The sequence below is a fragment of the Oncorhynchus masou genome, chromosome 32 (assembly GCF_036934945.1).
Source record: "Oncorhynchus masou masou isolate Uvic2021 chromosome 32, UVic_Omas_1.1, whole genome shotgun sequence".
In the NCBI taxonomy this organism is placed as follows: domain Eukaryota; kingdom Metazoa; phylum Chordata; class Actinopteri; order Salmoniformes; family Salmonidae; genus Oncorhynchus; species Oncorhynchus masou.
Genome location: NC_088243.1, coordinates 58,567,962 through 58,585,764, shown reverse-complemented (window position 1 = coordinate 58,585,764; position 17,803 = coordinate 58,567,962). Strand labels below are relative to the sequence as shown.

General features: G+C 42.4%; 1 protein-coding gene across 2 annotated transcripts in view; it reads right to left on the bottom strand.

The window, feature by feature from the left end:
• Nucleotides 1–738: 738 nt before the first annotated feature.
• LOC135526321 (adhesion G-protein coupled receptor G2-like) overlaps nucleotides 739–17,803 on the bottom strand; it is a 30,429-nt gene continuing 13,364 nt past the window's right edge. The window contains exons 12-23 of one of the 2 annotated variants that reach the window (XM_064954598.1): nucleotides 11,656–11,762; nucleotides 11,258–11,462; nucleotides 10,930–11,095; nucleotides 9,538–9,711; nucleotides 9,283–9,402; nucleotides 9,055–9,207; nucleotides 8,847–8,968; nucleotides 8,365–8,633; nucleotides 4,072–4,177; nucleotides 3,671–3,957; nucleotides 3,368–3,469; nucleotides 739–3,259 (exon numbers count right to left, since the gene is read on the bottom strand). In XM_064954598.1, the coding sequence (XP_064810670.1) occupies nucleotides 3,099–3,259; nucleotides 3,368–3,469; nucleotides 3,671–3,957; nucleotides 4,072–4,177; nucleotides 8,365–8,633; nucleotides 8,847–8,968; nucleotides 9,055–9,207; nucleotides 9,283–9,402; nucleotides 9,538–9,711; nucleotides 10,930–11,095; nucleotides 11,258–11,462; nucleotides 11,656–11,762 (1,972 nt within the window). In that variant the 3' untranslated portion in view covers nucleotides 739–3,098. The remainder of the gene's footprint in view (nucleotides 3,260–3,367; nucleotides 3,470–3,670; nucleotides 3,958–4,071; nucleotides 4,178–8,364; nucleotides 8,634–8,846; nucleotides 8,969–9,054; nucleotides 9,208–9,282; nucleotides 9,403–9,537; nucleotides 9,712–10,929; nucleotides 11,096–11,257; nucleotides 11,463–11,655; nucleotides 11,763–17,803) is intronic. The other variant, XM_064954600.1, reaches the window with a different exon arrangement.

Here is a 17,803-nt window from a genome sequence, read left to right as displayed (position 1 = left end):
TTATGGGAACACATGCTATATGGAAAGAGTTTAAATTATAAAGTTTAATTATAAAGTGTGGAAATATCTACTGTGTGATACTGAAAGGATTCAAATGAATACCATCGTTATAGAATGGCTGTTACGCTGAGATCACCATTATCATACTTTTTTGTGCACTGTGCAAGTAATAATTATATTGTTAAACTAAGACAAGCTTTGTATGCTTGGTATGTTTTCCTTTTGGCAGAATGCACAGCTGAGCATTTCACACAGTAATGTCAGACAATAATGTAACAAAAGGTTTTTTGTTTTTTTTAAATTAGGGGTGTAATAACATGTTAATATTATATTTGAAATTCTTATTTTAAATGGCTCTCTTGCAAAAACGAGAGCCGTATTCGTGATTGATATTATGATAAATGATGGCAGATTTCAGAAAGTACACTGACAATAACAAAAGACACCACGGAGGTTTTCCTGTTAAACATGCAGAGAACCACAATGATAGTTACAGCCACCAATGGAGATGTGGTGGGACATCTTTTCACTAGTCAATATAAGAAGACAATGAGAAATGTGACGTTATGCTATCATGTACTTGACAAATAGCCTTATTGTCAGATGTGTTGAGAATGGACATTTTGAACGGACGACACTGTTGAACATGCTCACAGTGTCCTCCACAAACTGTGTATGCTGTCTGGAAGACACATGAGCCAAACAAATGATATGTATTTTCCAAAACAAGACTCAGCTTTGACTTGGTTTATTCAATGTCATTTAAAGAGAATAGATACTCCCATCATACAACAAAGTGAGCAAAGTGATAACATACCAGAACAGGCACATAAATTGGAGTACACTGTATACCAGGGCAGGGCCTGTATTCATGAAACATAGTAGTGCTGATCTAGGATCCGTTTAGCCTTTTCATAATCGTTTATATGGTTACATGGACAGAGGATAGCTGGTCATAGAACAGCACTCCTTTCCTGAGACACTTTAGGAAATGGGACCTATGACTGTAAAGAAGTGCATTAGTCCACATTTCAGCCCAAGGCCTCACCCTGCAGTAATCCTACAAGACCAGGAGTATTAGAGTATTAGACCCCAGAGGTCTGTCACATACAGTACTCTTACAGTACTCTTCTTACAGACAAGATATTGGAAGCACCCCAACTTAATAGTTTTTTACCCTTTGGTGTAGAACATATACAGTGGGGAGAACAAGTATTTGATACACTGTCGATTTTGCAGGTTTTCCCACTTACAAAGCATGTAGAGGTCTGTAATTTTTATCATAGGTGCACTTCAACTGTGAGAGACGGAATCTAAAACAAAATCCAGAAAATCACATTGTATGATTTTTAAGTAATTAATTTGCATTTTTTTGCATCCCCCCCAATTTGTTCTCCAACTCATAAAACATTTTAGAAAAAGGCTCAGGGCCGTTATCCTTGCAAGGTGAAGTATTGAAAGGTATTGAAAACAGGGTTGTCAATTATTTTGACCATACCTTAAAAAAAAAAAGTATTACTTGTTAAACTAAATCTCTCCCACTGGGCACAGACGTTAATTAAATGTCTAGTTTGGATTTACATTTGCTTGAGTTGTCTACTAACTTGAATTCAATGTGAAATCAACCAACAATGTCACCCTGTCATTGGATTTAGGTTAAAAGTTGGGTGAAAAAAATACAAACTTTCCCTTACATATATGACTTTTTGCAAATCCAATTAGTTTTCCAAGTTGATTCAACATCATCACATAGTTATATATATTTTTAATGACGTGGAAACAGCATTGATTCCACCGGTTTTTGCCATGGACTTTCTCTGAGCAACTTTAGTAGAATATAACTGTATAATTTCCCAATTTGTTTGAACATACAATATTGCACAGTATTTTTATTATTCATTTTATACAGAAATGTTTGCTCATCTTTATCAAGGCTGTCAATAATTTCGCACCCCACTGTATATACAGAATGTTATTGTTACTTAGTAGTCCTATCTTTGTGTCAAAAGGCGAGCGTGGGAAGAGCGCCATTCATACAGTAAGCTGCATTTGAGATGGAGAAATGGAGAAAAGACTGAACATAAAATATCTCTACTGCATTATCCCCATACGCTAAACAACCCACATTCATCAACCTTCAAGTCTTTTAGAGATGGCGGTGAACATAACGTGTGTCATGAAATGTCCTGGATTTTTTTCTCAGTTAAAATGGTGACAGATCCACAGATCAATGGTAGGCCTACAGTTCATTGCATAATAGCAAGGAGGCTTTGTACATTTGTTTGAAAAGATCTGTTCTTTCTATGAAGTCAAAAAAAGTCATTAAGTGTCCTTGACTCTTTAAACTTCACTATGTGTATGTTTTATTTATTTAACATCATGAAAAGAAGAACAGAAACACATTTTGAGAAAGAGAAATGTCATTTAACAAAGAGAATGCATAAAGTACCAAAATATTGATCATACTCTACAACAATAGTCTGACATGAAGTCAACTTTTTTTGTCATTCAGCAGATGCTCTTATCCAGAGCGACTTACAGTAGCAATTAGGGTTACGTGCCTTTCTCAAAGGTACAGAAAACAGATTTTCCACCTGGTTGGCTTGGGGATTCGAGCCAGCAACCTTTCGGTTGGAACCAAAATGCTTAACCAGTAGGCTACTTGCCTCCCTGTCCTATAATAATAGAGCTTATGACATTTAAAGCACAGAACAGGCTAATACTTGCACATAGAGTATGAATGAATATCTCCAGAGGATGATGAGACTGCACTGCAGAGAGACTGCACTGCAGAGAGACATACAGCAGTTCATGGGAAGGATACTGGTCATTTAGATAGAATCAGTCGAGTATCTGGACTTTTCACAGTGTAATTCAGAATGGACTGAACTTAGGTGTCTGCTATGGTGTCATGAGCTCAAGTGTTTCTCATTGTTCCAGGTGAGTGGTATTATGGTTGTGAGCCCGGCTAGGCCCCCTGGTGGAGCCAAGTTAATACCCTTTGTGGAACTAGACTGGGCCCACTGGTGGAGCGACAGTAGACTATGCCCCCTGGTGGAGCTACAGTAGACTATGCCCCCTGGTGGAGCTACAGTAGACTAGGCCCACTGGTGGTAGGGTGGGGAAGAGCTACCGCTAGTTGTCGTGGAGTCATCAGAGATCTTCCTAGAGGAGGTGTTGACAGACTTGACAGACGGAAAGCGGTGCACCAGATGGTTTTGCTTGGTCCTGCTGCCCATCGTCACGGAGCGGCTCCAATCTAAACAGGGTCAAAGGTAAAAATGAAGCAACCTCAGGAACACTCTCTATGAACCACCTGGGGCTTATGCAATATCAGATAGACTGCTTGGAGGTCCCTCGACTATACCTGAGTAGTCATTGAGCCTGAATCGGCCACAGCACAGGTGGATCCTCCACTGCTTCCTCACATTCTCTTTCATCAGGCAGTGGAACACAAAGATAAAGAACCCTGAAACACAGCCGGAGAGAAGATAATGGGTGACACCCTGATAACCTCCCCCGCATCTCTCTCTCTCTCTCTCTCTCTCTCTCTCTCTCTCTCTCTCTCTCTCTCTCTCTCTCTCTCTCTCTCTCTCTCTCTCTCTCTCTCTCTCTCTCTCTCTCTCTCTCTCTCTCTCGTACAGTAGACAACGTATATTGGTCCCCTTACCTTGCAGACTGTTGAGGACTGAGAAGAGATGGAGCATAGGTACCCTGGCCGGTCCCCAGGTAAAAAAGGCTATTGGCCAGGTGAGACCCAATAGGAAGGTGAGACTGGCCACCGCCCTCAGATCATGCATGACACTGCGCTTGTTTACTGTAGCTGCAGGATTATTGGTCTGCATGTGTCGGATCTGGATCAGAACCATGATGAACACGACCATGTTAAAGACCATGACCAGCAGCACGAATGCCACGATGGTGATGTAGAAGAAAACGTTACTCTGCATCCAACAGCTGAGAACAGGAGGAAGAGGGAGGCAGAGAGAGAGTGAAATAGAGAGAGAAAGAGAAATGTGATTAATCACATGTATCAGTAACAGTGGTCAACTGGCCATGCTGCATACTCACAATGGCTCAGAGCCCTGTAGAGAGTCAAAGGAGTCCCCAGATAGAACATTGCCATAGGCATCCTTCTCTATGGCCAGGACCAGGCTGACAACCACCAGAGGAATGCCTGTGTGGAGACAGAGAACTTTACTTCTTCATTCTATTCCCTTGGTCAAACAGGATCCGTGTGAAGGATTCAATCACTGACTACAATATAAAAACACTCAAAAGGAAATTAAATAACTTTAATTTACCTTGATTTAATTTGATGTTCAGTTTTTTTTACAATATGATTGACAATATGGGTTGCACCATTCAATTGGTCTAGTTCTTCTCCATCCATTAATACCAACCATTAGTCTGTGTGATTAACGGGGGCTGAGCTAGAGTGGTGTTTGTAAGAGCGGATCCCCAAATGGACTGGGGCCGGGTCTTTTTACAAAAACATCTGTAGAGTCCGAATCGTTTGAGATACAAACTATTAAACGATATCTATGAAAAGCTGAGACTCTCATGAACATGCCCGAATTCTGTGACGCTCACAAGCTACACAAGAGTAGAGTCGTAAGAAGGTAAGTTACATAGAAGATCATAGTAAATCTCAGGACATAAGTGTCTATAACACTGCAATAAGCTCACATAGTTGCTGTCACAAACTCCAAACTCCACACAGTTGTCACTGACTAGTTGGATATTCATTTCCCAATGAGAAAACAATTTCTGTACTCATATATATATATATACACACACACACACACACACAGTGGGGAGAACAAGTATTTGATACACTGCCGATTTAGCAGGTTTTCCTACTTACAAGGCGTGTAGAGGTCTGTAATTTTCTATCATAGGTACACTTTATCCTAGGTACAACTGTGAGAGACGGAATCTAAAACAATAATCCAGAAAATCGCATTGTATGATTTTTAAGTAATTAATTAGCATTTATTGCATGACATAAGTATTTGATACATCAGAAAAGCAGAACTTAATATTTGGTACAGAAACCTTTGTTTGCAATTACAGAGATCATACGTTTCCTGTAGTTCTTGACCAGGTTTGCACACACTGTAGCAGGGATTTTGGCCCACTCCTCCATACAGACCTTCTCCAGATCCTTCAGGTTGCAGGGCTGTCGCTGGGCAATACAGACTTTCAGCTCCCCCCAATGATTTTCTATTGGATTCAGGTCTGGAGACTTGCTAGGCCACTCCAGGACCTAGAGATGCATCTTACGGAGCCACTCCTTAGTTGCCCTGGCTGTGTGTTTCGGGTCGCTGTCATGCTGGAAGACCCAGCCACAACCCATCTTCAATGCTCTTACTGAGGGAAGGAGGTTGTTGGCCAAGATTTCACGATACATGGCCCCATCCATCCTCCCCTCAATACGGTGCAGTTGTCCTGTCCCCTTTGCAGAAAAGCATCCCCATAGAATGATATTTCCACCTCCATGCTTCACGGTTGGGATGGTGATCTTGGGGTTGTACTCATCCTTTTCCTTCCTCCAAACACGGCGAGTGAAGTTTAGACTAAAAAGCTCTATTTTTGTCTCATCAGTCCACATGACCTTCTCCCATTCCTCCTCTGGATCATCCAGGTGGTCATTGGCAAACTTCAGACGGGCCTGGACAATGCGCTGGCTTGAGCAGGGGGACCTTGCGTGCACTGCAGGATTTTAATCCATGACGGCGTAGTGTGTTACTAATGGTTTTCATTGAGACTGTGGTCCCAGATCTCCTCAGGTCATTGACCAGGTCCTGCCGTGTAGTTCTGGGCTGATCCCTCACCTTCCTCATAATCATTGATGCCCCACGAGGTGAGATCTTGCATGGAGCCCCAGATCGAGGGTGATTGACCGTCATCTTGAACTTCTTCCATTTTCTAATAATTGCGCCAACAGTTGTTGCCTTCTCACCAAGCTGCTTGCCTATTGTCCTGTAGCCCATCCCAGCCTTGTGCAGGTCTACAATTTTATCCCTGATGTCCTTACACAGCACTCTGGTCTTGGCCATTGTGGAGAGGTTGGAGTATGTTTGATTGAGTGTGTGGACAGGTGTCTTTTATACAGGTAACGAGTTCAAACATGTGCAGTTAATACAGGTAATGAGTGGAGAACAGGAGGGCTTCTTAAAGAAAAACTAACAGGTCTGTGAGAGCCGGAATTCTTACTGGTTGGTAGGTGATCAAATACTTATGTCATGCAATAAAATGCAAATTCATTACTTAAAAATCATACAATGTGATTTTCTGGATTTTTATTTTAGATTCCGTCTCTCACAGTTGAAGTGTACCTATGATAAAAAAAATTACAGACCTCTACATGCTTTGTAAGTAGGAAAACCTGCAAAATCGGCAGTGTATCAAATACTTGTTCTCCCCACTGTATATATATTTATAAATATACAGCATACCAACAATGAAGACACAGAGAGGCAGTCAATAGCGATTTAATGTGCAAACATTGCTATTAGGAGGCAGAGTTATTTTTTCAGCAACTATGGCTTTATGGCAGCATAACTATAACGATTGCATCATCACACAAAACTCTGATAGTTTTCCCCAATGCAATGTAATGTGTAGATTGCGTCTTGCTCAGGAACATTCAATGTTGTCTTCGTAAGCATCTTCAGAGTATATTTGGCCTTGTGCTTTAGGTTATTGTCCTGCTGATATGTGAATTTGTCTCCCAATGTCTGTTGGAAAGCAGACTGAAACAGGTTTTCCTCTAGGATTTTGCCTTTGATTAGCTCCATTCCATTTATTTTTATCCAAAAAAACTCCTTTGTTCTTGCTGATGACAAGCATACCCCTAACACGATGCAGCCACCAGTATGCTTGAAAATATAAAGAGTAGTACTCAGTGATGTGTTGTGTTGGATTGGCCCCAAACCTAACACGTTGTATTCAGGGCATAAAGTTAATTTCTTTGCCAAATGTTTCACAGTTTTACTTTATCCTTATTTTAGCCTTATTGCAAACAGGATGCATGTTTTGGAATAGTTTTTATTCTGTAAAGGCTTCCTACTTTTCACTCTGTCATTTAGGTTAGTATTGTGGAGTAACTACAATGTTGTTCATCCATCTTCAGTTTTCTCCTATCACAGCCATTATACTCTGTAACTGTTTTAAAGTCACCATTGGCCTCATGGTAAAATCCCTGAGCAGTTTCCTTCCTGTCTGGCAAATGAGTTAGGTATGAAGCTTGTATCTTTCTAGTGACTGGGTGTATTGATACACCATCCAAAGTGTAATTAATACCTTCGCCATGCTCAAAGGGATATTCAATGTCTGCTTTTTTATTTTTACCCATCTACCAATGGATACCCTTATTTACAAGTTATTGGAAAACCTCCCAGGTCTTTGTGGTTGAATCTGTGTTTGAAATCACTGCTCGACTGAGATAATTGAGCAGTGATTCGACCTTACAGATAATTGTATGTGTGGGGTACAGAGATGAGGAAGTCATAAAAAATCCTGTTAAACACTATTATTGCACACAAGAGTCCATGAACTTATTATGTTAGTTATTAAGCAAATGGTTTCTCCTAAACTTATTTAGGCTTGCCATAACAAAGGGTTTGCATACTTATCGACTGAAGACATTTCAGCTTTTAATTTTGTATTAATTTGTAACCATTTCTAAAAACATAATTCCACTTTGACATTATGGGGTATTGTGTGTAGGCCAGTAACCCCCCCAAAAAATCTAAATTTAATCTATTTTAAATTCAAGCTGTAACACAACAGAATGCGAAAAAAGTCAAGGGGTATGAATACTTTCTGAAGGTAATGTGTATATTTTCAGAACGTTCGTTCAAATCATCACCAAGTTGTTATTTCAGCTGTTCAGAAATATGAGGCTTCATTATCATGTCGCTCAAATTGGTTGACGGTTCAGAAGAGGCTGAGTAAAGCATAGTGTAAATAGAGAAACTTGAATGTGTGTGTAAAATCACACATGCGCAGAATGTTATTCGGATCCTTAGTTTTGAGAAAGCCTCAACCATAAAAATATTAATGTCAAGTAAACAGCTGATTGGCCAGCCCAGCTAATGAGCCAATGAGACCTCTCAGCCAAAAACATGACATCATCCTCTATGAGGAAATAACAAGCATTTTTTAAACAGTTTGAGTTGTTTTTTTGTTGTTGAGTTTTTTCTCTAATTTATGACTTGGCCACAAATACAAGTATAGGATGAGTCAACAACATTATTTGGGTATGAGTTAACAGCTTTTAAAATATTTTCATTGTACAGTTACTTTAAAGATGTTTTTACAAGTGTCCTTATTTTGCCCCAGACTGCCTTGGCTTACCCCAGCCGAGGGTGCAGAACTTGAGGATGTAGGAGGGGATGTAAACGTTGAAGACCTTGACCAGAGAGAAGTACATGTGGACAGCCTCCAGGCCCATCCAGGTGAATGAGGCTAACAGGAAGTAGTGCAGCATGGCTGCCGTGGTGATGCAGAGGCTGTAGAAGCCGAAGGAGGACAACCAAGAGTCCATCAGGAAAACCAGGTTGAGGCCCAGCAGAGCCACAGAGAGGTTGATGAGTATCTTAGACGGATAGTCTCGACGCAGCTTCCTGTGACAGAGTGGAGTGTGTGAGAGATAGAGAGAGACGCACAGGGTGAGAAATTGCGAGATGAGTGGAGAGAGATTGAGATTGAGAGGAATAGTGAGAGTGGCAGATGAAGTACAGGAGGAGATTAGATAATACATAGAGAAAAGGGGGAGAGATGCCAAAGGATACAGAAAAATAGAGAGCAATATTCTATCTGTCTGGATGCTGACTTACTCAAAGACCATGTAGGTGAGCAGGCTGATGCTCAGGAAGATGGAGGACACACCACAGCCCAAGTAAGAGATGACCATCAGTGTCTCCTGGTCAGCCTCACTGATAGGAGTCCTGGACACATCCTGTAGGACACCACAATAGGAGCATAATATATCAGTCCAGATGCACTGCACTAATGCAGTTGTGTGATTTGAAAAAGGTGACTCACCAGGAGCACGCCAAAATGGGTCAGGTGGTAACAGTGGCAGGTGGTCTGATAAGTGGAGATGCTTGGTAGTGTCTCACAGCCGTTGCTGTCCCACCCACCACTCCCATTGTTCTTCTGGAAGTCCCAATACACACACTCCACCTTGTCGTTTTTCTGTTGGGGAAGAAAAGGATTTAGCTCGTCGTCGCTATGCTCAATGGTAAGATAAAGCTATTTTTTATTCCTCACCTCTTTGGGCTTGAGGTGAGTAAGTGTCACCACCACGGGATTCCCGAGGTTGCTGACATTGCTGTTATTGACACTGGCAGACACCACGTAACTATTCAGCGTCCAGTTGGTCTCTGGATCCTGTGAATGATCATAAAACTTTAACGCTGAATTACTGTACATTTGCTGGAAGCTTTCATTTGAAATAAGAAAACCATGAAACACCCCGAGTATCCTTCCTTATTAATGAATAATTGACCCAAAATAATTAGACACCTCATACGTTGTTGATGGCATCACCTTGAAGAGCTCCTGTGTGCCATAGAAGTGGAACTGAACTCGCTTTTTTTTGTTTCCCTCGGGGAAGAAGTTCTGAAGGGCACGGGGCAGAGAGATGGACGCCACTGTGCCGTCGCAAGGCTGACTCTGGAATGTCTGGTTGACAAAGATCTACAACAGAAAGAGGTGTACATATACTTACCAGGTGATGCACACACACACACACACACACACACACACACACACACACACACACACACACACACACACACACACACACACACACACACACACACACACACACACACACACACACACACACACACACACACACACACACACACACACACACACACACACACACACACACACACACACACAGCCAACACTGCTGTCTCATGCTATAGAGACATTGAACCACTGGTCACTTCGCGTTTCACAGTTGTACTTAAATACTGTATCCCCGACGTAGCTCATCGTAATATTTCTACTACTGTACATTGTATTTTAGTTACACTATTTATCCACACCACATATTTATATATACACTCGATTCTTGACATAACTTACTCTAATAGATCTACTGCTGTACATATCTTTCTAAGCTGATCTGGTGTAAATTATCCTGGTGTATATACAGTATGTATAGATTACATTTGGCTACTGCTACAGCGCTATTTGGATTTTTAATCAGATTTATCACACCGTTCTTGATTTCTTGCCTTTTTTTCCCCCTTACATTTGAATTGTTCGACATTTTACCGCATTGTTAAGTGGTAGTAACATAAGCATTTCACTGCACCCACTATAACACCTGCTAAACTGTCAACTTTGATTTGAAGTAATCAAAACATACGTTTTATTCAAGTCGTCCTATATAACTCCATGCCATCATGGAATTAAATGTAATAGGTCATTACACCACAGTGACAACACTCGACAAGTGTTGGAATACACACTGTTATTGTAAAGCAATGTTCTTGTTCCTTTAAATCGTTGTAGTTTCATTACCATTCAGTGTTTCGGCGCAGTTTAAATCCTGTGCTGTTTTTCCACATTGAAGGTTAACTAGAAATGAATGCTAGAGGCTAGAGTCAGTTCCGAGAAACCTTTAGCTGTTTCACAATAACCTCTGCATGCGTCCTACATTTTCTCTGTTCATTCAAGGGCATGCCCTCATTTGAATGGAGTAAAAACAGTCTAGTGTTTCATGCTATTGATTTTCAGTAAGGAAGGACTCGAGCAAAAAAGGATCGGACATTTATATTGACAAGGACAGGTATTTGACTGCTGGAGCATAGACAGTGTATCTCTGTCAGCTGTGATAGCCACTGCTTGTCAAATCCAGTACGTGCCTGACGAGAAAATAGAGTGTTATTGCTGACTTACCTCTGGAGCAAGGCCAGTTGAAAAGGAGGACACGCCAAACGTGAGGCCCTGGAACTGTTCTGGATCTACGTTGATCATGGAGAGAGCCAGGGAGGGGACGGTCACATTTTGTGACTCCTCAGGGAAATCCATCTGGTCCCCAACGCTGCCTGTGATACCCAGTATGCTGTTGGGAACATGATGGGAAATGTGCGTGACAGATTTGCCATAAACGACAGCAGTGAAGGCAAAAAATTTGACTAGATTAGGCTAGATTCAATTAGGCTAGATTCAAATGTACTCTTGTAATGCAACCATATTCCCTCTCCCCGTTGTCCCTTTCCCTTACTCGTTGGCGACCGCTGATAGGTTAGAACTGGACCCCAGGATGTCAGCGATTATGCTGACAATGTCCTCGCCGAGGGCAGGGGTCACTGTGCTGACCACCAGAACCTCATCCAGCTTTTGGACCACGGTGGCCAGCTGGGAGTCACTCAGGTCCCCCTCGACACCCAGGAGGTCCTCAATCATGTCCACCACATCAGCTGAGTTGTCTGGGAGGAAAAGACACAAAGTCCAAAGTTATGTAATACATCATTGTAATATTTGAATATACTACTACAGACAAACAAAGGGAAAGAGGCTAGGGAAGCGCATGCATGCCGTTGGTACATTATAATACATGACAAATTATTATTATTTCACCAGAACCTAGTCACTGGTATTTAAACTGCACAAGGGACTTACTTGCTGTGACGGTGACATTGTCCAGATCAGAGATGGTGATCATTGGCTTGCATGCCTTCAGGTTTGGCTCAGCCCATTTGGCCTTCTCAGTCACTCCATCCAACTCACTAATGTGAAGAAGGGGACCAAGAGAAAAGGAGATTAAGGTGAAATGAGAAGACGAGAGGACCAGTCTTGTCTTGTTCTGATCTGTAGTCATTAAGCAATATGTTGCTATTTTGCATAATTGCACATCTATTTTTACAATGATAAAAAAAACAATTATTTCAAGGACGGTGGGCTAAGGAGTCATCATGGAGAACATAAGTAAAATACAAATGTTGTATTCTGCGAATGTGACAAATACAATTTGATTTGATGTTATGTTCCTGAATGGCTGAGTTACAGTTTTGACTTAAATCTACTTGAAAATCGATGGCAAGAGTTGAAAATGGTTGTCTAGCAATGATCAACAACCAATTTGACTGAGCTTGAAGAATTTTTAAAATAATGGGAAAATGTTGCACAATCCAGGTGTGGAAAGCTCTTAGAGATTTACCCAGAAAGACGCACAGCTGTAATCACTGCCAAAGGTGCTTCTACAAAGTATTCCCAGGGGTGTGAATACTTATGTAAATTAGATATTTCTGTATATAATTTTCAATACATTTGCAAACATTTCTAAAGATGTTTTCACTTTGTCATTATGGGTTGTTGTATGTAGATTGGTGAGAAAATTCAGACTGTAACACAACAAAATGTAGAATTTGTCAAGACTTGAAAACTTTCTGAAGGCACTGGAGCTACGTTGTTGCTTGCATGCGATTGGCTGTGGAATGCACTTTTCAGCTGTCTGTCGATTAAAGCAAATGCATGAGGTTTCAGAGGAGGTACAGCAGGACTGCATCCTTCTGGGAGAAGTAAAGGGAAACAATACTGGCTAGCATTCAGACATTAAACTCAATGGGGAGGTTGTGTCATTTAAACTAGACACTGGGGCAGCAGTAACAGCTATCCCAACTAGGCTGTATAGCTATAGCAGAGATGGCCCTTTGCTCTCTACAAACAAAAAACTGTATGGGCCCAGTAATAACATTTTACCAGTGGTAGGGCAGTTGGTGATTAAACTGGAGAGTAAAGACAAAAGTGCCATCCAGCCTGTCTTCGTCATTGACTCTCTAGCCAGACCGTTGCTGGGTCTGCCAGCAATTGAAGCATTGCAAATCATTGAGATAGTGAGCGAACTGGAGGACCCAGGTGAGGTTTTCAAAAGGAAATTCCCAAAAGTGTTTTCTGGTCTAGGAAGGATAGAAGTTGACTACAAAATCCGCCTGAAAGAGGATGCTGTCCCCTATGCCCTTACCACCCCCTGCCGGGTACATATCCCTTTATTGGCCAGAGTAAAGGAAGAGTTGGGGAGGATGGAAGAAATTGGGGCGGTGTCTAAAATAGAGAGTCCCACAGACTGGTGTGCAGGGATGGTGGTGGTCCCAAAAGCCAATGGGGAAATAAGGATCTGTGTGGACATGACTAAATTAAATGAGGCACTCTGCAGAGAGAGACACATCTTACCATCAGTGGAGCAGTCACTGGCTCAGTTGGATGGCTCACAAGTCTTCACAAAGCTGGATGCCCGCTCAGGTTTCTGGCAGATACCGCTGTCATCAGAGAGTAGGGCATCACAACGTTTATAACACCGTTTGGCCGTTACTGTTTTAATGTTTTGCCATTTGGAATCGCTTCCGGTCCTGAGCATTTCCAAAGACTCATGTCCCAGCTGTTGGATGGACTGAGTGGGGTCAAAGTCCACGCAGACGATGTGCTCGTGTGCGGAAGGGACAGAGTAGAACATGATGTAAGGCTTACAGCAGTTCTGACCCGACTCCAGGAGACTTGCCTGACACTCAATGAAAAATGCACTTTTGCACAATCAGAGGTCTTGTTCTTGGGACACAAAATCAGTGCAGCTGGAATAGAGCCGGACCCAGAGAAGATCAGCGCCATCACAGATGTGCCCAGACCCCAGAATGTGGCTGAAGTCAGGACCTTCTTAGGCATGGCCACATATGTGGGTAAGTTCCTCCCACAGTTCTCAGATACAACCAAACCTCTGAGAGACTTACTAGCCAAAGAGAATGACTGGTCATGGGGTCACATGCAACAGGTAGTGTTTGACAAAATCAAAGGAGATCTGGCCTCACAGAGAGTGCTGGCCCAGTACCGTCCCCACGCTAAGACAAAAGTATCAGCAGATGCATCATCCTTTGGGCTAGGGGCGGTCCTCACACAGATGCAGGACAACATGGAGTGGCATCCAATAGCATACATCTCCCGAAGCTTATCCGACACAGAGCAAAGATATGCTCAAGTGGAGAAGGAGGCGTTGGCTATCACATGGGCATGTGAAAGGCTCAGCCAATACCTTATTGGCCTGCAGTTTACAGCAGAGACTGACCACAAATCACTGTTGGCTCTGTTAGGGACAAAAGCACTGGACTTGCCTCCCAGAGTTCTGCGCTTACGCCTCAGATTACTGAGGTTCACCTACAAGATGGTATATGTGCCAGGGAAGACACTGATCACAGCAGATGCACTCTCCAGGGCCCCAATTAAACGTCCATTATCCGAGGAGGAGCAATGTCTAGAGGGTGAGGTACAGGTGTCCATTAATACAATAAGGGACAGTCTTCCTGCATCTCAGACCAAACTGCAGCAGATTGCAGAGGAGCAACAACGAGACCACATCTGCCAACAGATAGTGCAGCAGTGCAAAAAGGGATGGCCCAGGCAGGAGGAACTGCCTCAGCTGCTGAAGCCCTATTGGGTGCACCAAAGTGACTTCCACTGTAATGGAGACCTTCTCATAAAAGGACAACGGATAGTTATCCCAGAGACTCTACAACCAGAAATGCTAGACAGAGTGCATGATGGACACATGGGGATAACCAAATGCAGACTGAGGGTTCAACAGTCAGTGTGGTGGCTTGGTCTGAGTACTCAGATTGCCAAGCTAGTGGCCCAGTGTGAGGTCTGTACAAAATGTCAACCTTGTCATCCGGAGCCAATGATGGCAACGAAGCTGCCAAAACGGCCATGGCAAACGGTAGGGGCGGATATGTTCTATTGGAAAAATGACACTTATCTGCTAGTGGTAGATTACTACTCAAGATACATTGAAATAGCAAAGACACCCATAACCACATCAGCTGGTGTTATCAATGGATTAAAGTATATTTTTTCCAGACAAGGGGTCGCTGAGGTCCTGGTTACAGATAACGCTCCCCAGTTCTCTGCCAGCTCCTTTTCTGATTTTGCCGCAGAATATGACTTCATACATGTGACCAGTAGCCTCTACCATGCACAGAGTAATGGTGAGGCAGAGATAGCTGTGAAAACAGTCAAGGGACTGCTGAAAAAAGAACAAGGATCCATACAGGGCTCTGTTAGCTTACAGAGTTACACCACTGCATCATGGGCCGTCGCCTGCCAAGCTCCTGATGGGTAGGAGGCTGCGTTCCCCATTGCCTGTCTCGCCAGCTCAGCTTAAACCCCGATGGCCTAACAGAAAGGCCTTCGCTGAGAGGGACAAACATCTGAAACAAACGCAAACACCATGCTACCGAGAGGCCAGAGCTGACCGAAGGTCAACGCGTGTGGATTACAAACTCAAAGACACCAGCAATAGCGCTGAGGAAAGCGGATGCCCCACGTTCCTATGTGGTGGACACAGGCTCAGAAGAGGTAGGAAGGAACAGAACACACCTCAGAGCTCTTCCAGATCTACCAGCCACACAGACCTACCAGCCACACAGATCTACCAGCCACACAGATCTACCAGCCACACAGACCTACCAGCCACACAGATCTACCAGCCACACAGATCTACCAGCCACACAGATCTACCAGCCACACAGATCTACCAGCCACACAGACCGAGGCCACAGAAAATGCACAAAAAGAGGGTGAAGGAGAGAGAATGCTCACAGAGCCACAAGCGGCTCAAAAAGGGAAGTGAAGCCACCAGAGTGGCTGAAAGACGATGTTACGTGAAGAGAAAACATACTGCTGGGGAACATACCCAGCAAAAAGAGACTGTACCTAAAAGTTCATGTTCATACTGTGTGATTTAATGCTTTCATACTGTTTCAGGATGGGAAGTAGCATGTTAGAGAATAATACTGGTTTCCAAATTGCATTTCAGTTATGCTTCAGTGGTTATGCATGTTGAGTTCTTGTTCATGGGAGAGGGGAAGATGTACCTATGTAGGACATGCAAGGGTTAGGTTAATAAACAGGCTGGAGCTAGAACCTCGTGGTCGCACGTCTTTATTTTAGATCATACTACAACGCACAGCTGTAATCACTGCCAAAGGTGCTTCTACAAAGTATTCCCAGGGGTGTGAATACTTATGTAAATGAGATATTTCTGTATTTAATTTTCAATAAATTTGCAATCATTTCTAAAGATGTTTTCACTTTGTCATTATGGGTTGTTGTATGTAGATTGGTGAGAAAATTCAGACTGTAACACAACAAAATGTAGAATTTGTCAAGACATGAATAATTTCTGAAGGCACTGGAGCTACGTTGTTGCTTGCATGCGATTGACTGTGGTCTTGGGGGGTGCCATTCAGCCTGGGAGACAGGCTGCCTGTCAGGCATGTTAAGGTCTTAAATGCCCCATGAGGGCTGAGATGCCCCAAGAGGTCGTAGCTGATGGTAAGGACATTTAGCTTGGTAGTAACATTCTAACTTATAAACTGAAAATGAGCTCCAAACACAAACGAAGGCATAATATTAGCATGAAATGTACCATCCCATAGTGCAGTAATCAATAAAAACATATGCGTTGATACAACGTGGGCTCTGCCGCACCAGCCATACTGTCAATCTATGTGTCCACTCATATTTATAGAGTTTATCTTGTGATCTCAACAAAACAACTTCTGTTATGTCATAATCATGAGAAAATTATATTGTGATCTTGACTAAACAACTTTTGTTATGTCGTGATAATGAGATAAATAAGTTGTGATCTCGACATAATGAGGGCATTTTTTATTTATTCATAATGATGTACCGTCTGGACTTCCATAATGCCCTTAGGTCGTTGTGACGTGCCAGGGTTCAGGTCTAAGAACAGCTGTTTCGACTAGTCATAGTTTTGCTTCGGTACTACAGTTTAACTGACACCTGGCCCAGAAAGACCATTTCCAAAAACGGCCACATACAAAAGACAGATTTGAAAATTCCTAATGAGACACTTTAGTCACCAACTTTGTGCACAAAACATCCATTGAATTATTCAAATAATTGTTTCTGATTTTATTTTCCGTCACTCACAGGAGTGAAGTTGAGGGTGGTGCATCTGCCACACGTGAAAGTCAGACTCTAATGTGGTTTTCCAACAGCAAAGCACATATCAATATGGCAGTGTTGTCACTCTTTATAAAACATATATAATGTCGAAGTAAACATGCATTGCTTCCTGTGTGCACTGAGGGCTAGTGTACATGTGATGTTGGTCCGTGTAAACCGGATGCAACCCAGATACAGATGGCCCATGAATTGGTGTATGCGAACATGAGTAAATTACCTTGAACACAATGTTCAGACATCTTGGACGCAGCCTCCAGGTGACTCATTTATAAACCGTGTGTCCATACAAAATATACCCCAAAATGTGAATGCGTCAGTTGGCATTTATTTAAAAAGTGTACAATATGCCCACCTCCTGGCAAACGTTAGACCACGTGTATGCACATCTGTTAGTGGTGGAAATATTGTATTGCAAATTGGCGAGTAGGCCTAAGTATTTATTGCAAATGGAGGATATGATGAAAAGCATATTTATGAATAAAACAACTGGAAAACATATTAACAAGAATGTAGCCATTTGCCTTGAGAAATATAATCTGTTTTATATGAGCTTCGACTAGTGTGGGCGGAATGAAGCTCCGACAACGTTGTTCGGTGTAATTGGTCACTATTCTTTGGGTGCTGAAATCAGTGGTTGTTATATAAAAACTTCGTCAATCGTGGAGTTAAGTTTAGCCAGCTAGGGGAAATGCAAAACGTTGTGGGATTCAAACGTTCTGCTGACAGGTCCAGAACAATTTGCCAATTAAAACATTCTAGTTAAGTTTAGCCAGCTAGGGGAAATGCAAAA